Genomic DNA, 23,053 nt, shown 5'->3' on the forward strand with positions numbered 1-23,053 from the left:
CCCTCGCCCAGATAAAACCTGTGTTTCCTCAAGCATGTGTCCATCTGTCTGCCTGGCGGGCCCAGTGCTGAAGGGGAGGCATCCAGAGAGGGCGGAGGAGGGCTCCAAGTTGGCCCTGTTCACAGGCCCTGCCCTGGTGGATTCTGGGCCAAGGTCAGGGCTGGGACCAGCCGGTGGTCAGCTCCACAGACTACACAGCGAGGGCCCTGGTGCCCACACAGGCTCTTGCTCACACAGCCCGGCCATCTGTGACACCTTCTAGCCTCTGTGCCCCCAGGTAAGAGGCAGGCCCTCACATCACAGCCCTGGCTGGGCTCCAGGGCCCGACCTGCCTCTGGTGTCAGACCCATCTGATGTGGCTTTGCTTTTCCCTTAAGTGGAAATCCAGATGGGGTGGCGGCTCCTCCTCTTCCTCCAGGGAGCCTTCCTGGACCCCTCCCTCCTACCCCCAGGGGATCCTGGCTGGCCGGACACAGCTGGGCATCTCCTAGGGCTTGGTGGATGCCCATGGGTCCTGTTTGCTCCACCCCCTCTGCTGAGGCCTCAGTCCTCCCAGACCTGCTAGAGTGGACCCCAGACTTCCAGGAGACCCCAGGGTGCAGGAGAGGGGAGAAGGGTGGAAAAGTCAGGGGGGAAGGGAGAGGGCTGGGCCAGGAGTCACCTGGGCAGGCTGGGGGTCCTGGCCCGGCTGGGGGTCCCGGCCCAGGCAGACCTGGTGATCATCTAGTTAGTGGGGGAGGGGCCCACCAGGGGTGGGGGCCCGGCCCCGAGGCAGCCCCTCCAGGGCCAGACAATGTGTCTTCCTCAGGAGTCCCAGCAACAGAGGGGCCTACCAGTGAGGTCACAGAGCTCCGTGGCGCCCTCGGGGAAGACAGCCAGGAGACTCTGAGGATGAATTTTGACCAGAAGGCGGTGAAATTCCTGGCAAATTTTTACATCAATGGAGGCAAACACTGGACCCATGGCCACCTGAGGCAGACACAACCAGAGCCCACCCAGTAACTGGTGGAGGGGGGGAGAAGGGGCAGGCCGGCTGGGAGTGGCCAGGGGGCTGAGGGACAGTGTGGGGGGCAGGTTGCTGGGCAGGCGGCTGGGGGACTGAAGGACGGTGTTGGGAACAGGCTGTGGGGCAGGCGGCTGGGGGACTGAGGGACAGTGTTGGGAACAGGCTGTGGGGCAGGCGGCTGGGAGCGGCCGGGGACTGAGACAGTGGCTGCTGGTCTCCTTGTAGACCCAAGGCATCTGCGCTGTTGTTGGGCCTGGAGCCAGGGATGGCCTGGGATGAGACACGGCCCCCAAAGATGAAGGAAGTCCCAGCTGGCCTCAGGTTACAGACGGGCACCCCTCAGGAGTCCCTGCCCACCTACACCCAGACCCTGACGGAGCTGTGTGAGTGAGGGTCCTGGCCACCCCACCCCCAAGCTGGTCTTTGGGGGGCTGTGGGAGAGGCCTGCTGAAAGGAGCCCAGGCCCAGAGCTTGCTTCCTGTGGCCAGTGCTGGAGCGACGCCCCCCGATCACAGCTGACCTGGAAGTCCCCAGCCCCACCAGGTACCAGGTGCCGAGCCCGTCCGTACGAGAGTCCTCCCCACACCCCCACTACAGCATCGGCTGCAAGCACCAGGGCCGAGGTGTGTGTCCCCTCCCTGAGGCCCAACCACTGGGCCTGTCCCTCACTCTGGGAATGGGGGCCTCTGCCTCTGTGCTGAAACCCCCACGGCCTGAGGGCCCCTCCACCCTCCCCTGCGTTCACCTCCAGGCTCAGCACTTGTAAGGAGGCCTGGAGAGAGAAGGGCTAGGGCTGGGGCATGGGTGGATGTTGTGAAGACAAGGGTTCAGGGGCCGGGGGTGGGAACTGGGAGACAGGTTCGAGTGGGGACTGTCACCTGGGTGGGGCTCCCAGCCTTCTCTCTCTCCATCCTCCAACTACAGAGGGCGGTGGCCGCAGGGCATGGCAGACTTTGTGGTTCCAGAGCGAAAGCCCCTTCACGCAGAAAGCTGACTTCGACCGAGAGCGAAAGGTTGGGGGCTGGGCAGGAAGGGGGCTGGGGGTTCCAGTGGGGCCAAAGGGGGGCTGGCTGAGGGTCTGTAGGGAGCGCCCTGCCCTGCAGCCCCTGTCTCCTGCCCCCTCGCAGTGGCCCTCGCCAGCCCACTACCAGCTGCTCAGCCGGCCCGCCTTCCCTGCCTTCAGCTTCAGAGGCCGCCACTCCGCTTCCAAGACACCTGAGGGCCACACACCCCTAGGGCTGCCTGGGGCTAGGGGGCTGGGCCTCAGGGTGCAGCCCCAGTCCCTGCTTCAGGCTTCTTTGCAAGCACCTGGCAAGAGACACCCTGGCCCCAACACCTACAATATCCTTCCTGGGAGCCACCTGCAGAGCCCCCGCTCGCCGGCCTTCTCAATGAGCCGCTCCCCTGCGTTCACCTCCTGGCTCAGCGCCTGTAAGGAGGCCTGGAGAGAAGAGGGCTAGGGCTGGGGCATGGGTGGACAACGTGAGGACAAGGGTTCAGGGGCTGGGGGTGGGAACTGCAAGCCGGGTTCGAGTTGGGGCTGCCACCTGGGTGGGGCTCCCAGCCTTCTCTTTCGGCAGCCCGAACCCCTGGCCCAGCCGACTACCACGTGGAGGACTGCTACAACTCACGCTTCCCCTCGGCGCCTGGCGTGGTCATCCAGGGTGTGCGCAGACCCAAGCGCCACGACACAGGCCCCTTCTGCACGCTCTAGAGCCAGCTGGGCACAGCCTGCTTGGCCCGGCCACCGAGTGGAACCATGGCCTCCCCCGGGGCTTTCCCAGGCCTCCCCTGGGACTCGGGGCCCCAGCCTGGCCTTCTGACCCTCTGGGCACCCCTGATGCACCCTTCTGGCTGGTCAACCCTCCTATGGGCTGTGGACAAGGCTGGCCCAGCCTGGATCCCCCATCTGCCCATCTCCCTGCTATACAGAGACGCTGTTGGTTCTCCCGAGCTCTGTGGTGTGCAGTTGTCTGTCCTTCACCCAGGGGCGGTCCTAGAGATATGGCTGCCGCTGGGTCATTTCCGGCTTTCCCTGTTGAGGGGTCTCCATTCAGCTGCCCCTGAAGGGTGCTCTCTTCTCTAGGGTGGCAGCCTGTGACTGACCCTGAGCGCTAGCCTGGAGCGAGATGGGAGGTGGGCTCCGTGGGACACCCTCACCCAGCCGTGTCACTCAGGGGCCTGGTCCAGCTGCTGTCCACCTGAGGGTCAGCCGCTTGCCGAGCCAGGGAACTTGGAAGGAGGCATCAAATGCCCTGAGCCGCCACCTCCAGGTGGGGTTGGCCTGGCCAGACCTCAGGAAGGGCCCAGGGATCTGCTCATCAGGGCCCAGCCCCACTTCTCCTAGGTCTTGAGCTGAAGACCTGGCTGGGCTTAGTCACCTGTGCCCTTAAAACTCTGGCCCAGGGCCCTGCAGACTCGACTCCCAGGGCCTTCACCTGCTGGGCCCCTGCACTGCCCCTGCCTGCATCTTCGCCTGGCTGGGGCCTCCCTTGACATCACTGGCCTGCCCTCCTACCCAGGGTCGGGCCCCAAGGCTGCCACCTTGCAGGAGCCTTACCTGCGGTGCCGTCACCCATACCTCCCCAGGTCCTCCCCAGACCCAGGACCCAGACCAGGCCCAGAGCTCAACCCCTTCAAAAAGGCTCTGGGCAGCTGCTCCTGTGGCGTCAGTACCATCCCCTTTCGCAGAGAGGAATCCCAGGCTTAGGATTGTGTGTGTGCTGTGCCCCTTGTCCTCCTCTGCCACCGAACCAGCTGGGGGTTGGATCAAGGCACCGGAACCTTCGCTCTTGGGCTGACCAACTTGGCCAGCGGCAAGAGAGCTGTGGTAGCCCTGGCCTTGGGAGCTCGGCCCCGCTTGTGGGAACAGGAGCTCTGCTCACGGCCTGCACCACCAGGCACCCCTGGTGAGACCCAAAGCTAGGAGTGGGAGCGGCAGGAAAGATGGAGCGATCTCCTCCAGCTGGGCTGAGGAGGGAGGGCTTCCTGGAGGAGGTGGCGGAGGAAGAAACCTTCAAGGAAGAGCAAGAGTTTGCTGGGCAGCGGGAAAGAAATTTCTAGAGAAAATCTCAGCAGCGGAGACCGAAAAGAGAGAGAGTGTGTGTAGGGGGCTCGGCGCGGCACAGCCTGCGGGAGAGCGGCGGACTGGAGAGGCGGGGAGGACCGGGGAGCCCACCCGGCTGGGATAAGAAGGGACACTGTGGAACCTGGACTCTCCTTCACGGCTCCGCGGAGCTCGGTGGACGCCACAGCCTCCCGGTGCCGGGGAGGGCGGCCGTCGCTCGCGCTCCCGCTGCGGGCCGGGTCTCCGCCAGGCCCCGGCCCCCTGAAGGCGCTCAGATCTCAGCCTTGGCGACAGCGCTGGGGTGGGCTTCGTGCCCGTTTCACGCGGAGGAAGCCACGCTCAGGAGGGAGTCTGCGCCTGTGTCCGGCCCCTGCGGGGCAGAGGGGCGGGGAGCTCAACCCCCGGCAAAACGTCCCAGCGGCGCGTGGCTGCCGCGAGATCTGCAAGAGCGTTTTCCACGCTTATGTACACCAAATTCACTCGGCTGAGATGACGTCTGTTCCCGGAGCAGACGGACCCAGCATCCGCCCCCCACGCTCTCACCCGCCCTCTTCTGCCAGAAATCCCGGGCGCGGGCGGGACCGGGTGGGCGCATGCGCGCTGGGCTGGCTGGGCGGGGCCTCTGGCGCCGGGTGAGGGCACTGCTCCCAGGAACCTGCGCGTGGCCCCGGCGGCGTTTCCCGGGGGCCGGTTGGCGGGCGGACCTGGGCGGTGCGGGGCGGAAGTGGGCGGCTGCGGGACGCGCGCGGAGCCGCGCGGCGGGCGGGACCTGGTCGAGCTGGAGGGCGCCGGGGAGCGGGGCTCGGGCGGCCCCCGAGGCCCGGCGGAGCGGGCTTCTGGGGCGTCTGCGGCGGCGCCGGGGGAACGGGCTGGGGATGGGGCGCCTAGCCGGGCGGTGGCCGGGGCCTCGGCCATGTTCGCGGGGCTGCAGGACCTGGGCGTGGCCAACGGCGAGGACCTGAAGGAGACCCTGACCAACTGCACGGAGCCGCTCAAGGCCATCGAGCAGTTCCAGGTGGGGCGGCCCCCGGGGCGGGGGGAGCCCAGTGCGAGGGCCGGGCCGCCTGCTCGGGAGTCGGGCCTGGCGGAGGCGCCGGAAGTTTTCTGGCTTTCTGCTGGTGGCTGAGTCCTGTTCTGGGGGTGGAGTCCGGAGCCAGCACCCCTTTGCTGGACGGCTGGGTGGCTTTCGGTGGCTGCTGTTACCGCCAGCAAGGCTGGGAACACCTGGGTTCGTGGCTCTCTGTGCTCTCAGGACCTCAGGGTGCCCGGGCGCACTGGGCTGCGTTTGAGGTTTCTCTTGGCTTCCTCAGACAGAGAATGGTGTGCTGCTGCCCTCTCTTCAGTCAGCCCTCCCGTTCTTGGACCTGCACGGGACGCCGCGGCTGGAGTTCCACCAGTCGGTGTTCGATGAGCTGCGGGACAAGCTGCTGGAGCGAGTGTCAGCCATCGCTTCGGAGGGGAAGGCTGAGGAAAGGTGGGTCAGCGGGAGGAGTGGGCCAGGTGAGGTGTACAGCCGGCCTCTCAGCCTTGGATCGACTCAGGGGCATGTATTGTCCTTTTGGCTCCACATCCTTGCTCCCAGAGGTGGCCTGGGCCTGTGTCTGAGTGACCCCTTGACCCATGTGTCCTGGGCATGGAGGCTTGTCTTGGTAGCTGTTATCTGTGTGGGGATAGGCAGGTAGCTGCTGTGATTTGGCGCATCGCTGCACCATCAATCCTGTGAGTTGTTCCAGGTACAAGAAGCTGGAAGACCTTCTGGAGAAGAGCTTTTCTCTGGTGAAGATGCCGTCCCTGCAGCCCGTGGTGATGTGCGTCATGAAGCATCTGCCCAAGGTAGGGCCCTAACCCTAACCCTGATGGCGTGGACCGTCCGCCCACCCTCATGCCCTTGGTTAGTGGAAGTTCCGGTGGCCGCCTAGCTCCGGGAGCTTCCTGTGCTGCCTGCCCGAGTGCTGTCCATGGTGAGCTCTGTGCTGACCTCCCACATGAGCCGCGTGGAGACTGAACCTTAGCACTGGAGTTAGGGTGTGGGGCCCCTCCTGGGAAAGAGCTGTTGGTGTTTAGCATGTCTGCCTGAACCTGCTGGGGCCGGGGAACCAGTCATAGGTGCCCTGTGGGGTGGGGCTTAGCTCGAGGTGGTCTCTGGGGGGCTGAGGCCTCTTGGCTTGTCTTGAAGGAGACCCAGGGACACAGGTGCCACTCACAGGTAGCCTGTGGTGTCATGTAGGTTCCTGAGAAAAAACTGAAGCTAGTTATGGCTGACAAGGAGCTGTATCGAGCCTGTGCCGTGGAGGTGAAGCGGCAGATCTGGCAAGACAACCAGGCCCTCTTCGGGGACGAGGTTTCCCCACTGCTGAAGCAGTACATCCTGGAGAAGGAGAGCGCTCTCTTCAGTACAGAGCTCTCTGTCCTGCACAACTTCTTCAGTCCTTCCCCCAAGACCAGGCGCCAGGGCGAGGTGAGGGGACAGGCCGTGTGCAGGGTGGGGCACCTCTTGGGGATGCCATGGCTGGCCCCTTCAGCTGCCTGGGGATCAGCACTCTGCTGCCCTGTGAATGGTTGGGTGGTTCTGCTTCTTGGCTGGGTGGTGGGGGAGGGCTGGCTTGTACACGTGCTGGAAAGAAAGTTGGTTGTTTTTCTGTTTGTATTTTATTTTTCGTTAAAGTGATATATGGACAACATTTAAAATCTGCAGAAAGGCCCCTAATGTGAAGTTAATCCCCCCTCCCCTACTTTTTTTTTTTTCTTTGAGACGGAGTCTCGCTCTGTTGCCCAGGCTGGAGTGCAGTGGCGTGATCTCGGCTCGCTGCAAGCTCCCGGGTTCACTCCATTCTCCTGCCTCAGTCTCCCGAGTAGCTGGGACTACAGGCATGCATCACCACGCCCGGCTAATTTTGTATTTTTAGTAGAGATGGGGTTTCTCCATGTTGGTCAGGCTGGTCTTGAACTCCTGATCTCAGGTGATCCACCCCCCCCTCGGCCTCCCAAAGTGCTGGGATTACAGGAGTGAGCCACCGCGCCTGGCCCTGGCTAATTTTTTGTATCTTTAGTAGAGCTGGCATTTCACTGTGTTAGCCAGGATGGTCTCTATCTCCTGGTCTCGTGATTCGCCTGCCTCAACCTCCCAAAGTGCTAGGATTACAGATGTGAGCCACTGCACCCGGCCCTTTTTGTCTGTTTTTTTTTTTTTTTTTTTGAGAGGAGAGCTTCGCTTTTGTCACCCAAGCTGAAGTGCAATGGTGTGATCTTGGTTTGCTGCAGCCTCTGCCTCCCAGGTTCAAGGTATTCTTCTGCTTCAGCCACCCCAGTAGCTGGGATTATAGGCATGTGCCATCATGCCCAGCTAATTTTTGTATTTTTAGTGTCATCATGTTTGCCAGGCTGGTCTCGAACTTCTGAGCTCAAGTGATACGCCTGCCTTGGCTTCCCAAATTGCTGGGATTATAGGCATGAGTCACTCTGCCTGGCCCTTTTTTTTTTCCTGTTTTTTTTTGAGACGGAGTGTTGCTCTGTCACCCAGGCTGGAGTGCAGCGGCGCAATCTCGGCTCATTGCAACTTCCACCTCCTGGGTTGAGGTGATTCTCCTGCCTCAGCCTCCCGAGTAGCTGGGACTACAGACGCGTGCCACCACGCCCGGCTAATTTTTTATATTTTTAGTAGAGATGGGGTTTCACTGTGTTAACCAGGATGGCCTCGATGATCTCCTGAACTCGTGATCCACCTGCCTCTGCCTCTCGAAGTGCTGGGATTACAGGTGTGAGCCACCATTCCCGGCTTTTTTTCTTTTTTTCTTTTTTAAGAGACAGGGTCTCACTCTGTTGCACAGGCTGGAGTGCAGTGGCGTGATCACGGCCCACTGCAGCTTTGACTTCCTGAGCTAAAGCGATCTTCCTGAGTAGATGGGACCACAGGCACGTGCCACCACACTTGGGCTAATTAAAAAAAATTTTTTTTCTTTTGTAGAGGTGGGGTCTGGCTATGTTGCTCAGGCTGGTCTTGAACTCCTGGGCTGAAGCGATCCTCCCACATCAGCCTTCTAAAGTGCTGGGATTACAGACGTGAGGTACCACGCCTAGCCGAGATTTCTTGGGCTTTTTTTTTTTTTTTTTTTTTTTTTGAGATAGGGTCTCACTCTGTCACCCAAGTTGGAGTACAGTGGCATGATCGTGGCTCACTGCAGCCTCCACCTCCTGGACTCAAGCAATCCTCCTACCTCAGTCTCCCAAGTAGCTGGGACCACTGGTGTGTGACACCATGCCTGGCTAATTTGCATATTTTTTGTGGAGATGGTGTTTTGCTGTGTTGCCCAGGCTGGTCTCGAACTCCTGGGCTCAAGTAATCTGTCTGCACACCTCGGCCTCTTGAAGTGCTGGGATTATAGGTGTGAGCGACTGCAACTGGTTGTGAGATTTTTTAATTAGCCGATTTTTTTTTTTTTTTCCTGTGAGATAGAGTCTTGCTCTGTCACCCAGACTGGAGTGCAGTGCCTCGATCTCACCTCACTGCAACCTCTGCCTCCTGAATTCAAGCAATTCTCCTGCCTTGGCCTCTCGAGTACCTGAGACTACAGGCACGCCCCACCATGCCTGGCTAATTTTTGTATTTTTTTGTTTAGTACAGACAGGGTTTCACCATGTTGACCAGGCTGGTCTCGAACTCCTGACCTCAGGTGATCCGCCCGCCTTGGCCTCCCAAAGTGCTGGGATTACAAGTGTGAGCCACTGCGTCTGGCCCTAACCAACTTTAAACTAGCACTGTTCAGTGGAAAAAGTGAACTATAAGTTAAGATTTTTCAGTATCCACATTAAGAAAAAAAAATAAGATCAACTTCATTAATGTTTTCTTTGGTCCAGTATATCCAAAATATTATCTTTCAGCATGTAATTCATGTGAAAGATTGGGCTGGGTACGGTGGCTCACGCCTGTACTCCTAGTACTTTGGGGGGCGGAGGTGGGAGGATCTCTTGAGCTTAGTAGTTAAAGACCAAAGGGAGACCTTGTCTCTACAAGAAAAAAAAATTCAGCTAAGCATGGTGGCACGTACTTGTTGTCTCAACTACTCAGGAGGCTGAAGCGGGAGGATTGCTTAGGCCCCGGATATTGAGGCTGCAGTGAGGTGTGATTGAGCCACTGCACTCCAACCTGGGTGACATCTTGACCCTGTCTCAAAAGGAAAAAAAAAAAATATTGAGCTATAATGCTTTTTGTGGGAGGATCATTAAGATTTGGAACCTGGCGAGTCTTTCATGCTTAGAGCCCATCTGAACTACTGCACTTCAAACGCTGAGCAGTTAGTGTGGCTCTGGGTTCCCTTTGGGCCATGGTTCCTGATCACGTGCATGGGCAGCAGCAGGCTTGTTGGGGGTGGCTAGTGCCACCTCTGTCCTCCCTTCCCTGTTTGTTTATTCCCAGTTAGGTCCCTCCATGGGCCTTTTTCTTGTTCCATTGCTGTCAGACAGAGCCCTTGGACCCCTCTGCTAACTGTGGGGTGCCCTGCATTTCCCAGGCCTTTCTCCTATTCCCTGTCTCTTCTGGTGACTTGGTGCTGCCTAGTCTGTGATTTCTGTCTGTGAGGGACTTGCTTGGTCGGCTTAGTCCTAGGTTGATTCTCTTTTATTTTTATTTTATATTATTTTATTTTATATTTTTTTATTTATCGTATTGTTTTATTTTACTTTTTAAAAATTTATTTTATTTTTTATTTTTTTATTATTTATTTATTTATTTTTTTTGAGACAGAGTCTTGCTCTGTCGCCCAAGCTGGAGTGCAGTGGCGCCATCTCGGCTCACTGCAAGCTTCGCCTCCCGGATTCACTCCATTCTCCTGCCTCAGCCTCCCAAGTAGCTGGGACTACAGGTGCCTGCCACCACGCCCGGCTAATTTTTTGTATTTTTTTTTTTTAATAGAGACGGGGTTTCACTGTGTTAGCCAGGATGGTCTCAATCTCCTGACCTTGTGATGCACCCGCCTTGGCCTCCCAAAGTGCTGGGATTATAGGCGTGAGCCACCACGCCTGGCCTATTTTTATTTTTATTTATTTATTTTATTTTATTTTATTTTTGAGACAGAATCTTGCTCTGTTGCCCAGGCTGGAGTGCAGTGGTGCGATCTCGGCTCACGGTGAGCTCCGCCTCCTGGGTTCATTCCATTTTCCTGCCTCAGCCTCCCGAGTAGCTGGGACTACAGGCGCCCACCACCACGCCCGGCTATTTTTTTTGTATTTTTAGTAGAGACGGGGTTTCACCATGTTAGCCAGGATGGTCTCGATCTCCTGACCTTGTGATCCACCCGCCTTGGCCGTGAGCCACCGCGCCCGGCCAATATGAACTTTTTAAGAAAAAAAGACCACAGTCCGTGAGTATATGGGCATAAAGCCCGATTCTCTTTTAAAAAGTTAAATTAGGCCGGGTGCGGTGGCCCACTCCTGTAATCCCAGCACTTTGGGAGGGCGAGGCGGGTGGATCATGAGGTCAGGAGATCGTGACCAATCTGACCAACATGGTAAAAACCCATCTCTACTAAAAACACAAAAATTAACCAGACGTGGTGGCGGCGCCTGTAGTCCTAGCTGCTGGGGAGGCCGAGGCAGGAGAATGGCGTGAACCCGGGAGGTGGAGCTTGCAGTGAGCTGAGATCGCGCCATTGTCCAGCCTGGGTGACAGAGCATGACTCGGTTTCAAAAAAAAAAAAAAAAAAGTTGAAAAAAAACTGGGTCAGGTGTGTGGCTCACGCCTGCAATCCTAGCACTTTGGGAGGCCGAGCCGGGTGGATCACCTGAGCTCAGAAGTTCAAGACCAGCCCAGGCAACATGGTGAAACCCCGTCTCTACTACAATAGAAAAAATTAGCCAGGCATGGCGGCTGGCGCCTGTAATCCCAACTACTTGGGAGGCTGAGACAGGAGAATAGCTTGAATCCGGGAGGTGGAGGTTGCAGTGAACCAAGATCTTGCCATTGCACTCCAGCCTGGGTGACAGCGCAAGACTCTGTCTCAAAAAAAAAAAAAAAAAAAATTGAGTGTAGGGACCAGCCCCACAGGGTCGGTGGGTTTTTCTCCCGTGTACGGAGACGAGAGATTGCAGAGGTAAAGACACAAGACAGAGATAAAAGAAAAGACAGCTGGGCCCGGGGGAATACTACCACCAAGGCGTGGAGACCGGTAGTGGCCCCGAATGCCAGGCTGCGCTGATTTTTATTGGATACAAGACAAAGGGGCAGGCTAAGGAGAGTGAGTCATCTCCAATGATAGGTAAGGTCACGTGGGTCACGTGTCCACTGGAAAGGGGGCCCTTCCCTGCCTGGCAGCCGAGGTAGAGAGAGAGAGGAGAGAGAGAAACAGCTTATGTCATTATTTCTGCATATCAGAGATTTTTAGTACTTTCACTGATTTACTACTGCTATCTAGAAGGCAGAGCCAGGTGTACAGGATGGAACACGAAGGCGGACTAGGAGCGTGACCACTGAAGCACAGCATCACAGGGAGACGGTTAGGCCTCCGGATAACTGCGGGCGAACCTGACTGATGTCAGGCCCTCCACAAGAGGTGGAGGAATAGAGGGGCGTCTTCCCAGACGCTGGCGTCACCGCTAGACCAAGGAGCCCTCTAGTGGCCCTGTCTGGGCTAACAGGAGGCTCGCACTCTTGTCTTCTGGTCACTTCTCACCATGTCCCCTCAGCTCCTATCTCTGTAGGCCTGGTTTTTCCTAGGTTATGATTGTAGAGCGAGGATTAGTATAATATTGGAATAAAGAGTAATTGTTACAAGCTAATGACTAATATTCAAATATATCTATGATCTATATCTAGTATAACTATTGTTATATATTTTATTATATTGGAACAGCGCGTGCCCTCGGTCTCTTGCCTCGGCACCTGGGTGGCTCGCCGCACACAGTTGGGTGTCGTGCATGCAGTTGTGGTCCCAGCTACTTGGAGGCTGAGGCAGGAGGATCACTAAGGCTGCAGTGAGCCACAGTTGCACCGGTGCACTCGAGCCTGGGCAACAGAGCAAGGCCTTGTCTCAAAAAAAGTAATAAAAATAACAGAACCTGCTACCATCAGACTGGATGCCAATATTTAATGAGAGAAGGGAATGTTTTCTGCCAAAAAGTAGGAAGGACAGATGTCCAGAGAGAGGGCCGCGCTGTCGCTGGGCGTGACGTCCCTGTGTCTGTGGTGGAGCCCAGGAGGGCCCGGGGGCCTGACAGTGCTTCTTGCTGCAGGTGGTGCAGCGGCTGACGCAGATGGTGGGGAAGAACGTGAAGCTGTACGACATGGTGCTGCAGTTTCTGCGCACGCTCTTCCTGCGCACGCGGAATGTGCACTACTGCACGCTGCGGGCTGAGCTGCTCATGTCCCTGCACGACCTGGACGTGGGTGAGATCTGCACTGTGGACCCGTGCCACAAGGTAGAACTGCCCTCCCTCCTTCCCCCCCCCGCCCTCCTGAGGGTAGCACTGCCCTCCCTCCCTCCTTCCCCCCCACTCCCCAGCCCTCCCTCCTTCCCCCGGCCCTCCTGGCTCCTGTCCTCTCTTGGCTTGGCCGGGGACCACCTGGGCGCCCTTCTCTCCCAAACCTGTTTCCTGGGCTCTGGTCTTTCTGTCCTGTGTGCTGGCCCTTTGGCTCCTCTCCAGACCCTGATGGGGGGAAGGAAGCTAGTCCCCTGCATCTGAGCCAGAGACCTGGCCGTTCCCGGGGACTCCCTTGCCCCGTCCAGCCCTTTCTGTGTTCCCGAGGGCTGTATGACCTACGGGCTGGACCTTGACCATTGCCCCAACTTCCTCCCGTCTTTCCACCTGGCCTGTGGCCCTCCCCTTCCCCAGAACCCTGGGTGCTGCTTGTTTGCCAGGTACCGAGTGCTCTAGGAATGGGGTTTCCCTTCATATGGACACTCCAGCCCCGGGACCATCTTTCCGGAACTCTGGAGTCACTCTCCGAGGCTTCCATTGCTTGGAGTGCTGCAGTGGCCACCCCCACACTCAGGGTGCCATGAGAGAGTCCCTTTTTAGAAAGAAACATCATCACTTTCTCCACCGCTGTCCTGACCCTGCTGCTTTGGCTGGGAGGTGTGGGGAACACTGCACCGTCAGGATGACTGGTGCCCGCTGCCGCCCCTCACAGCAGCTATGATTGAACAAGAGGCCAGGGCCTGGGGCTGTGTTTGGGGCCTGGGTCTCTGGTCATCCTGGGAGGTTTGGGCTGGTCCCAACCGTGCTTCCTCCTTGCAGTTCACCTGGTGCCTGGACGCCTGCATCCGAGAGCGGTTCGTGGACAGCAAGAGGGCGCGGGAGCTGCAGGGGTTTCTCGATGGTGTCAAGAAGGGCCAGGAGCAGGTGCTGGGGTGAGGGTCGGCTCCACGAGGCCTCTGCCCCTCAGGGCCCTGTGCGCATCTGGTCTGCGCTCACTGTGTTTTGTTGTGGGTAGCAGGCGTTTATTCTTGGATGTTGCTTTTTGTTTTTTTCGAGACAGAGTCTCGTTCTGTAGCCCAGGATGGAGTGCAATGGTGCAATCTCTGCTCACTGCAACCTCCGCCTCCCAGGCTTAAGCCATTCTCCTGCCTCAGCCTCCCAAGTAGCTGGGATTACAGGCACGTGCCACTAAGCTCAGGTAATTTTTGTATTTTTTAGTAGAGACGGGGTTTCACCATGTTGGCCAGGCTGGTCTTGAACTCCTGACCTCAGGTGATCCACCCCCCTCAGCCTTCCAAAGTGCTGGGATTACAGGCATGCGCCACCGTGCCTGGCCTCTTGGATGTTTCAGTAGAGCTATGCCGGGCACTGCTGGCCCACAGCTTAGGGACATGGTTGTCGGGATGTGTGTGGGTAGCAAAGTCCCTCCTTAACTCTGCATTCTGGAGCCAGGCCCAGGGGCTGGGGTCTGGTGTCTGCAGCGGCGTGGGGTCAGCCTCTGAGCTGAGGGGCATCCATTGGCATTTGCTTTCCAGCATCCTCCGGCTGGTGTATAGACACAGTGCTGCCTGGCCCTGCCTTTGCCACTTTTTCTTTTCTTCTTTTTTTTTTTTTTCTGAGACAGGGTCTCTGTCACCCAGGCTTTAGTGCAGTGGTACAGTCTCCCTCAGCCTCCTGGGCATTGATTCTGCTGCCTCAGCCTCCCAAAGTGCTGGGATTACAGGCACACACTGCTGCGCCTGGCCGATTTTTGTTATCTTTAGTAGAGATGGGATTTCACCACCTTGCCCAGGCTGGTCTCAAACAAGCAATCCACCAGCCTCAGCATCCCAAAGTGTTGGGATTACAGGCGTGAGCCACCACACCCAGCCTTTTGTTTGTTTGTTTTTTTAGCTTTTTAATTTGAAAAATCTTTGAATACGTTAAGGACAAATTGCAAACCTTAAGCTTTTTTTTTTTTTTTTTTTTTTTTTTTTTTTTGAGATGGAGTCTTGCTCTCTTGCCCAGGCTGGAGTGCAGTGGGGCGATCCTGGCTCACTGCAAGCTCCACCTCCTGGGTTCAAGTGATTTTCCTGCCTCAGTCTCCCAAGTAGCTGGGACCACAGGTGACCACCACCACGCCCGGCTAATTTTTTGTATTTTTGGTAGAGACAGGGTTTTGCTTTGTTAGGCAGGCTGGTCTTGATCTCCTGACCTGGTGATCCATCCGCCTCTGCCTCCCAAAGTGCTGGGATTACAGGCGTGAGCCACCGCGCCCGGCCGTCCTTAAGCTTTTTTTAAGAAACCCAGCATGTGATGGGCACCTGCTGCCAGTCCTGAATTCAGCCCAGGTCACCCCTCCTGAGGACTGTGCCGCTGAAGGGAGGGGCAACAGGCGTCACATTAACGCCAAGGTGGCCTCCTTCCAGGGACCTGTCCATGATCCTGTGTGACCCCTTCGCCATCAACACGCTGGCACTGAGCACAGTCAGGCACCTGCAGGAGCTGGTCAGCCAGGAGACGCTGCCCAGGGTGAGTGTGGGCTTGGCCAGCAGCTGTCGGGGCCATGCGGCCACCCGCTGGCTGCTCTGGGTGGTCGGGGGTGTGGACAGCAGCGGCCAGGTGGAGGCAGCTGTTGGGGCCCTGTGGCCGCCCTGCTGGCTGCTCTGGTGGTTGGGGATGTGGACTGCAGTGGCCCAGGTAGAGGCGTGTGCTTCCCCGCTGTGAGACTGTGTTTTACCCCGTGTGTGGGGCTGGTGATCGCAGTCATGTGGTCCTGGCCATGGGCACCAGAGACCCTGCTGAGAGTAACGAGTAGGGTCAGAGGAGCTCCATGGCCAGGACACAGCTGCCTGGGAGAGGTGCTGAGCCCGTCCTCCCTACAGGACAGCCCCGACCTCCTGCTGCTGCTCCGGCTGCTGGCGCTGGGCCAGGGAGCCTGGGACATGATCGACAGCCAGGTCTTCAAGGAGCCCAAGATGGTAACGAGCCTCCTGTGGGGGTTGCCAGTTTCCCACGAGGGGTTGTGGGCTGGAAGTGGGGTGGAGGAGGGGGCGCTATCAAGGTGATTGTGGAGGCCCCTTTGGTCCCAAAGCTTCCTTCCTGGAGGTGCCCACCTTCCTTTTGGGAAAATGCCCACCAGGGGGGTTCTGGGGTGTCTCCGTGGACCATGGCTGGTTCTGGGGTGTCTCCGTGGACCGTGGCTGGTTCTGGGGTGTCTCCGTGGACCGTGGCTGGTTCTGGGGTGTCTCCGTGGACCATGGCTGGCCACAGGTGGTGACTGCTCCATGTGGGTCCAGACCCAGAAGGGGGTTTGAGGAGATGGCCTGGGTGGGGGACTCGGGAGGTGGGAAGAGGGACCTGGGGACCTGGAGAGGAGGGAGGGTCGGTGAGGTGTCTCAGGGAGTGGGAGGGCCAGGGACAGGGTGTGTGTCACGTCGGGGTGGGGTGGGGCAGGGCGGGGCCTGGGCCCACTCATGGCCTCCCCTCATAGGAGGTAGAGCTCATCACCAGGTTCCTCCCGATGCTCATGTCCTTCCTGGTGGATGACTACACTTTCAATGTGGATCAGAAACTTCCGGCTGAGGAGAAAGCCCCAGTCTCATATCCAAACACACTTCCCGAAAGCTTCACTAAGTACGGGCTGTAGGGCCATGGTGCAGGGGTGGCCATGGTGCAGGGGTGGCCGTGGCACAGGGATGGCACTGTTGCCCAGGGGGCTGCCTCAGGGCTGGGCAGGGGTCGGTGTGGGGGCTGAGGCGGGGCTGATGGCGCCCCGGGCACAGGTTTCTGCAGGAGCAGCGCATGGCCTGCGAGGTGGGGCTGTACTACGTCCTGCACATCACCAAGCAGAGGAACAAGAATGCGCTCCTCCGCCTGCTGCCGGGGCTGGGTAAGTCCTGACGGGCGGTGACTGGCTGTGCCTTCCCTGCGGCAGCTGCCGCATGCAATCCTGCCCAGGGTGCAGGCCCCAGGGCCCCCAGGAGCTGCCCTGTCTCCCCAGCCCACCTCCAACTTTGCTAGCTTTGTTTTCACTTTTTTTTTTTTTTTTTTTTTTGAGATGGAGTCTTGCTCTGTCGCCCAGGCTGGAGTGCAGTGGTGCAACCTCAGCTCACTGCAGCCTCTGCCTCCCAGGTTCAGTGAGTTCTTCTGCCTCACCCTCCTGAGTAGCTGGAATTACAGGCACATGCCACCACGCCAGGCTAATTTTTGTAATTTTAGTAGAGACGGGGTTTCTCCATGTTGGTTGGGCTGGTCTCGAACACCTGACTTCATGATCCGCCTGCCTCGGCCTCCCAAAGTGCTGGGATGACAGGCGTGAGCCACCGCTCCCAGCCTCGTTTTCACTTTTACTTTTGTCTGTAGTTTATTTTACTAAGAAAGGGAGAGGGAGTTCAGCTTTGTGCTTTCCCACAAAAAGGTGATGCAAGATCTGTCTTTATTTCATCCTAACTGGCGAGGGGCTTGGGACCCCTCAGGTGCTCAGAGGATGGAGCAAAGGGGAGGGAGAGAGATTCCCTGCCCTAGTCCCCCACCCCAGGTGGTGACAGGCCCACTTCCTCCTGGGGACCTTGACCGGGGAGGGGTTGTTGCAAGCCAGGAAGAAGAGGAAGGGTCCAAATGGGCGCCTTCAATAGTAGAGCTGCAGGTCCCCTGGGAGATGGGGCCTCTTTAGCCTGCTGCAGGTCCCGTGGGAGATGGGGCCTCTGTAGCCTGCTGCGGGTGCCCTGGGAGATGGAGCCTCTTTAGCCTGCTGCGGGTCCCCTGGGAGATGGAGCCTCTGTAGCCTGCTGCGGGTCCCGTGGGAGATGGGGCCTCTTTAGCCTGCTGCGGGTCCCCTGGGAGATGGGGCCTCTGTAGCCTGCTGTGGGTCCCCTGGGAGATGGAGCCTCTTTAGCCTGCTGCGGGTCCCCCGGGAGATGGGGCCTCTGTAGCCTGCTGCGGGTCCCCTGGGAGATGGGGCCTCTGTAGCCTGCTGTGGGTCCCCTGGGAGATGGAGCCTCTTTAGCCTGCTGTGGGTCCCCTGGGAGATGGGGCCTCTGTAGCCTTGCGGTACCCACTGTGACACAGACCCTGGGCTCTTCCTTGCTGACCCAGGCCTTGTCTGGGGTTTGCTGTCTTAGTCCACATTATGCTGCTCTAACAGAGACTTGAGACTGAGTAGTGTAGAAAGGGCAGGGACGGCCGGGCACGGTGGCTCAGGCCTATAATCCCAGTGCTTTGGGAGGCTGAGGTGGGTGGATCACGAGGTCGGGAGTTCGAGACCAGTCTGGCCAACATGGTGAAACCCTGTCTCTACTAAAAAAAATACAAAAATTGGTCGGGCACGGTGGTGGGTGCCTGTAATCTCAGCTACTTGGGAGGCTGAGGCAGGAGAATCCCTTGAACCTGGGAGGTGGAGGTTGCAGTGAGCAGAGATCGCACTATTGCACTCCAGCCTGGGCGACAGAGCAAGACTCCGTCTCCAAAAAACAAAGAGCAGGGACTTCTCCCAGTTCTGTGGGCTGGGATGGGAAGGCCAAGGTCAAGGGGCCTGCATCTGGCCCCTTGCTGTGTCATCCCATGGTGGAAGGCAGAGGGCAAGAGAGCACGGGCAGGGGAGACAGACAAGACACAGACAGAGATGAGAGACAGAGACACACAGACCAAGATGAGAGACAGACAGAGACGAGAGACAGATGAGAGAGACAGAGACAGGAGAGACATGGAGACAGACAGATGAGAGACACAGGACAGAGACAGATGAGAGACAAAGCTAGAGATGAGACACAGACAGATGGAGTCAGAGAAAGGGGCCAAACTTACCCTTTTATCAGGAGCCCACTCCTGTGCTAACAGTGAGAATGCTTTGGCGAGGACGGAGGCCTCACGACCTCAGCAGTGTTGCGTTGGGGATCAGGTTTCCGATGGTGAACTTGGGGACATGTCCACACCATGGCATGTGCCTAGTGTGTTTCTCGGTGGCTGGTGTGTTTCTCAGTGGCTGGTGTGTTTGAGGACGGTGCGTGTATGCGTTTTCCAGCTTCCTTTGTGGAGGAAGTTACTTGTGGGTATTAACCTGTCTCCAGCCACCCTCTCACTGAGCTTGGGTCGCCTGGGCCTGGGTGTCCTGTTGTTGCTGGAACGAATGACCACAGACAGTGGCATTAGACGGCGCAGGCAGACATGACCTCCTGGGCTTCTGCGGGTGCCAACGCTGCCGCTCCTTCTGGAGGCTCAGGGAGGCTCTTGAGGGCATTGGGACATCATGCTGCCGGCTGCCGGCCGCTGGGCAGAGCCGGTTTGTTTATTTTTTGAGACTTCCGGGAACATAGTTATAAATAACTTTGATTTGCCTTGGCCTGCCTGCTGCAATACAGTCACGTGTCACGTTAACATTCTGTCCACCGTGGACCACATATACGACCGCGCGGTCACATAAGTTGACAATACTGTATTTTTACTCCACTTTCTCTATTTAGATGCACAATCAGTTGCCATTGTGTCCCAGCAGCCTCCAGTACTCGGTACAGCCACGTGCTGTGCAGGTGTGTAGCTCAGGGCCATTAGGCCATGGCCCAGCCCAGTGTGCAGTGGGTGACACCTTCTGGATTTGTGTCAGTCACTGTGGAGTTTGCACAATGACAGACTCACCTGGGAGGCCTTCTGTGCACTTCTTTCTCTCATTTGATTGTGGCTAGAAACAGGCTGGGAACCAGAAGTGCAGCTTCTCGGAGTACGTGGCTGCCCCACGGGCTGGGATGTGAATTTTCAGTCACATTTGGGGAGAGCACACTTGTTCTTAAGTTTTTAGTGAGTTCTAGTAAGAATGGATGTTGATTTTTAGAATTCTCTCCTGTTTATTTTTTAACATTTTGTGGTGGGAATTTGTGAAAGAGTATAAAGTCAAGAGCATGGTACGGTAAGGACCCAGCACCATCTCCAGCCTCCCCGGGGTCCGTGTGGGGTCCACGTGTGGCCGCCTGTCCCTCAGCGCGATGTCTGGGTGTAAATCTGAGACATCACAGCATGCAGGCTGCAGACGTAGGCATCTCTACGATAGAAGGATGCCTTTACAGGAGAATCGCTTGAACCTGGGAGGCGGAGGTTGCAGCGAATCGAGATCACGGCACTGCACTCCAGCCTGGGCGACAAAGCCAGACTCTGTCTCAAAAAAAAAAAAAAAAAAAGAGGGGGCTGGGTGCGGTGGCTCACGCCTGTAATCCTAGCACTTTGGGAGGCCAAGGCGGGTGGATCACCTGAGGTCAGGAGTTCCAGACCAGCCTGGCCAACATGGAGGAATCCCATCTCTATTAAAAATACAGAAATTAGTCGCCTGTGTGACGCATGCCTGTAGTCCCAGCTACTCGGGAGGCTGAGGCAGGAGAATCGCTTGAACCCAGGAGGCAGAGGTTGCAGTGAGCCGAGATTGCACCACTGCACTCCAGCCTGGGTGACAGAGCAAGACTCTGTCTCAAAAAAAAAAAAACAAGACTGTCTTTAAATGCCTTTAAAAAACTGGCCAGGCGTGGTGGCTCACCTTGTGATCCCAGCACTTTGGGAGGCTGAGGTGGGCGGATCACCTGAGGTCGGGAGTTCCAGACGAGCCTGGCCAGTGTGGCGAAATCCCATCTCTACTAAAAATAGAAAAATTAGCCCAGCATGGTGGTGCACACCTGTAATCCCAGCTGAGGGAGGCTGAGGCAGAAGAATCGCTTGAACCCGGGAGGTGGAGGTTGCAGTGAGCTGAGATTGCGCCGCTGCACTCCAGCCTGGGTGACAGCGTGAGACTCTTCTCGAAAAAATTAAAAACAGTGACCACGGACCATGGGCTACTGTCACATCTGAGCCGGGTTCACTGCTGCTCCTCTGCCGACTGCCTGACAGTGGCTGCGCTTCTCCGGGTGTCTCCTGCCTGCTGTGCGGACGGTCCCATCAGGGTTGGGATGCGCCTGCTGTCCCCTCTCCTGTCTCACAGTCTTGGGTTCCCTGGAGTTGCAGGAATCAGGGCATTTGCCCAGTGGGGCCCTGCTGCTGGATCCCCTGGTCGGGACTGTGTGCCTGCCACGTGTCCTGTGGCCACCTGGCCATGTGGCCGGCCAAGGCCCTGTGAGATGTGGCAGGCAGGCACCTCGGGGGCCTGGGTCTCCTGGAAATGTTTCTGTCACTCTGTGGGTGCAGGTGGCGCCCGCTGGGTCTGTCCTCGGAAAGGCCCCATCCGGGATACTAGGAAGGCCACCCTCAACCTGTCCGCACACGTCACCTCCATGTGGCCTGGCCACAGCTTCAGGCATCATCCACAGGCATCAGTCCTCAGGCGGCTGCCCTCCCTCCCTGCAGGGGCCCCATGTGGGGCGTTGCACTGGCTCTTGGCAAACGTCTGCCAGCACTGTGGCTTCTGTGCTGCGGTCGCATGTGAGGTGTCTGTGGGCACGCTTGCTGTCTTTGTTGTGTTTTGGTGTCTGGCTTCAGAAAAGAATGTGGAAGAGCTTCGTTGTCTTTCCCGTGGCTCAGTGTAGCTGGCAGTCGGGGAGAACACTCTGCAGCCAAGGCGCCGGCCCTATATTTGTTAGGCTTGTTTCTCCTGGGCTCGGCTGCTGGGCAAGGCCTTTTGGGACTGGAGGAGCGTCTCGTTTTTTTGTCTCCTCCTCCCTCCACCCTCCTCCTGTCCCCGGGCTGCAGCTCTGCTTCCCTGCCAAAGGTCCCACCCCCCCGCCCCCCGCCTGCCCCTGTCCACCTCCCACCCCCCTCTTCACCTGCTGAGACCCTGTGCTTCTCACCTCAGAACAACCGAGAACTCTCATGTGAGCACCCTGAGAAGTAGGTTCTGAGGTCTCTGAGGACAAAGGTGCCCTCTGGGGTGGGCAGGGTGGGTGGCACTGGACTGATGCCTGCTGTGTCTGCAGTGGAGACCTTTGGCGACTTGGCCTTTGGCGACATCTTCCTCCACCTGCTCACGGGCAACCTTGCACTGCTGGCCGATGAATTTGCCCTTGAGGACTTCTGCAGCAGCCTCTTTGATGGCTTCTTCCTCACCGCCTCTCCAAGGTAGGCCCGCTGGGTACCATCTGGCCCACTCTGTCCTCTCAGCTCTTGTCCTTAGCAGCCTGAGAGGTGGCTGCTGTCCCCAGCCTGGGGCGGAGGGTCTGTGGGTGGGTCTGTTGGGCACCAGGGCTCGCATGTGGCCCTGCAGGGTCCCTGGGCCCAGCTGGGGAGGGTCCCAAAGGCTGGCCATGTCCTGTCTCCAGGGGCCTTGGCCACCTCATCCGGGCTGGGCCTGGGCAGACAGCAGGGCCTGCCTCCTGCCCCAGCTCTGCACGGCCTTTTCCAGGAAGGAGAACGTGCACCGGCACGCGCTGCGGCTCCTCATTCACCTGCACCCCAGGGTGGCCCCGTCTAAGCTGGAGGCCTTGCAGAAGGCCCTGGAGCCCACAGGCCAGGTGGGTGCCCGGGGGGGGGGGGGGAGGGGCTGCGTGTGAAGGCATCTGGTCCCTACCAGCTCGTGTGCGCTTGCCAAGCTGCCCTTGCAGTGCCTGTGTGTGGTCGGTGGGCACCCACCCCTGTGCCCCCTGGGCCTGCCCACACGCCTCACCTGCCCCATGGTGTGGTTCCCCGCAGAGCGGAGAGGCAGTGAAGGAGCTTTACTCCCAGCTCGGCGAGAAGCTGGAACAGCTGGACCACCGAAAGCCCAGTCCGGCACAGGCTGTGGAGACGCCGGCCCTGGAGCTGCCCCTCCCCAGCGTGCCCGCCCCTGCCCCACTCTGAGGGCCCTCCAGACCTGCTCGGGTGCCGGGGCCATGCCGAGTCACGGCCCTGCTCAGCCGGAAGAGGCTCCCGGACCTGGGTGTACAGGGCAGTCCCTCCTCCTGGGGCTGTGGCTGGGCCTGTCCTGCAGTCATGGCCCCCTGCTTCCTGCTCCTTGGAGCTGGCTCCCAGACCTTGCCTGCCATCCACGCAGTGGCTCCGAGGGCAGAGCCTCTCCTTGTACTTTGGCAGCCATAGAAAGCATGCTCATTTTCCGTTTTCCTGGGTTAGGAAAAAACCACCTGTTTTCCAAGGGAAGAGGGCAGGGCCTGAGGGTGGGGGTGGGGCCTCTTCATTGGCCCATCCTGGCCAAAGCGAGGCACACTGCTTACTGCCTTGGGGTTGTGGAGATGGACCTGTGACCTCGTGGAGGCCGTGTGGGGGCAGCAGCCTGGCCTGTGCCATGGTGGGTGTCTTGGGGCCTGTGCGGAGGGAGCCACCTCACCCTGCAGCCCATGTCGCAGGTGTGGCCAGAGCAAGCCCAGGTGCATCTGTGGCCTTGTTTCTCCTTGCCCAGCAGTGCTGCCTTCAGCGGCCATGACGCGGCCAGCTGGACACACGGTGAGATTTTCTCTTATGTAAATAAAAGGCATTTTGGTAAACGTGGAGGCTGAGATGTCTCTGTGCCTGCCCTGGGGTTGGATGCAGCTCAGATCGACACAGGCATTTGTGCTATGGAGCCAATACTTGGGGCTTCGTGGGCCACAGCCTCTCTGGACTGCTCAGCCCTGTGACCAGCAGCTGGGGATGATATAATAATTTCTGGGGGAGATTGATACAGTTTCTGGGGGAGGATGATGTAATTTCTG

At 58.3% G+C, this 23,053-nt stretch overlaps 2 protein-coding genes across 4 annotated transcripts; both read left to right on the plus strand.

Annotated features, from left to right (window-relative positions):
• Window positions 1–197: 197 nt before the first annotated feature.
• On the plus strand, window positions 198–2,959 carry STPG3 (sperm-tail PG-rich repeat containing 3). Of its 3 annotated transcripts, none has more exons than XM_002820433.6 (7): window positions 198–277; window positions 809–998; window positions 1,232–1,389; window positions 1,495–1,629; window positions 1,931–2,019; window positions 2,134–2,437; window positions 2,587–2,959. In XM_002820433.6, the coding sequence occupies exons 2-7, from the start codon at window positions 892–894 to the stop codon at window positions 2,718–2,720; spliced, it is 927 nt and encodes a 308-aa protein (XP_002820479.4). In that variant the 5' UTR covers window positions 198–277; window positions 809–891; the 3' UTR covers window positions 2,721–2,959. The 3 variants fall into 3 exon arrangements, with proteins under 3 accessions (XP_002820479.4, XP_054377242.2, XP_063570640.1); XM_054521267.2 differs by lacking the exon at window positions 198–277 and adding an exon at window positions 394–596; XM_063714570.1 differs by lacking the exon at window positions 198–277 and having other exon boundaries at window positions 714–998.
• Window positions 2,960–4,781: 1,822 nt separating this feature from the next.
• NELFB (negative elongation factor complex member B) lies at window positions 4,782–22,846 on the plus strand. The gene is made up of 13 exons (XM_024252372.3): window positions 4,782–5,088; window positions 5,384–5,547; window positions 5,807–5,906; window positions 6,301–6,531; window positions 12,297–12,482; window positions 13,302–13,414; window positions 14,891–14,993; window positions 15,347–15,442; window positions 15,955–16,097; window positions 16,247–16,353; window positions 21,347–21,488; window positions 21,772–21,880; window positions 22,059–22,846. Exons 1-13 carry the CDS (start codon window positions 4,987–4,989, stop codon window positions 22,203–22,205), a joined length of 1,743 nt encoding a protein of 580 aa, XP_024108140.2. The 5' UTR covers window positions 4,782–4,986; the 3' UTR covers window positions 22,206–22,846.
• Window positions 22,847–23,053: the final 207 nt, after the last annotated feature.

This window comes from Pongo abelii, chromosome 13 (assembly GCF_028885655.2).
Source record: "Pongo abelii isolate AG06213 chromosome 13, NHGRI_mPonAbe1-v2.0_pri, whole genome shotgun sequence".
NCBI classification, from domain to species: Eukaryota; Metazoa; Chordata; class Mammalia; order Primates; family Hominidae; genus Pongo; species Pongo abelii.

Bases quoted from the DNA above. Each gene is read 5' to 3' on its own strand.
- STPG3 (XM_002820433.6), top strand. From the start codon at position 892: ATGAATTTTGACCAGAAGGCGGTGAAATTCCTGGCAAATTTTTACATC. The intron at 1,390-1,494 runs GTGAGTGAGGGT...TCCTGTGGCCAG, and splicing joins CCAGACCCTGACGGAGCTGT to TGCTGGAGCGACGCCCCCCG. The intron at 1,630-1,930 runs GTGTGTGTCCCC...CTCCAACTACAG, and splicing joins CTGCAAGCACCAGGGCCGAG to AGGGCGGTGGCCGCAGGGCA.
- NELFB (XM_024252372.3), top strand. From the start codon at position 4,987: ATGTTCGCGGGGCTGCAGGACCTGGGCGTGGCCAACGGCGAGGACCTG. The intron at 13,415-14,890 runs GTGAGGGTCGGC...GCCTCCTTCCAG, and splicing joins GGCCAGGAGCAGGTGCTGGG to GGACCTGTCCATGATCCTGT. The intron at 16,354-21,346 runs GTAAGTCCTGAC...CTGTGTCTGCAG, and splicing joins CCGCCTGCTGCCGGGGCTGG to TGGAGACCTTTGGCGACTTG.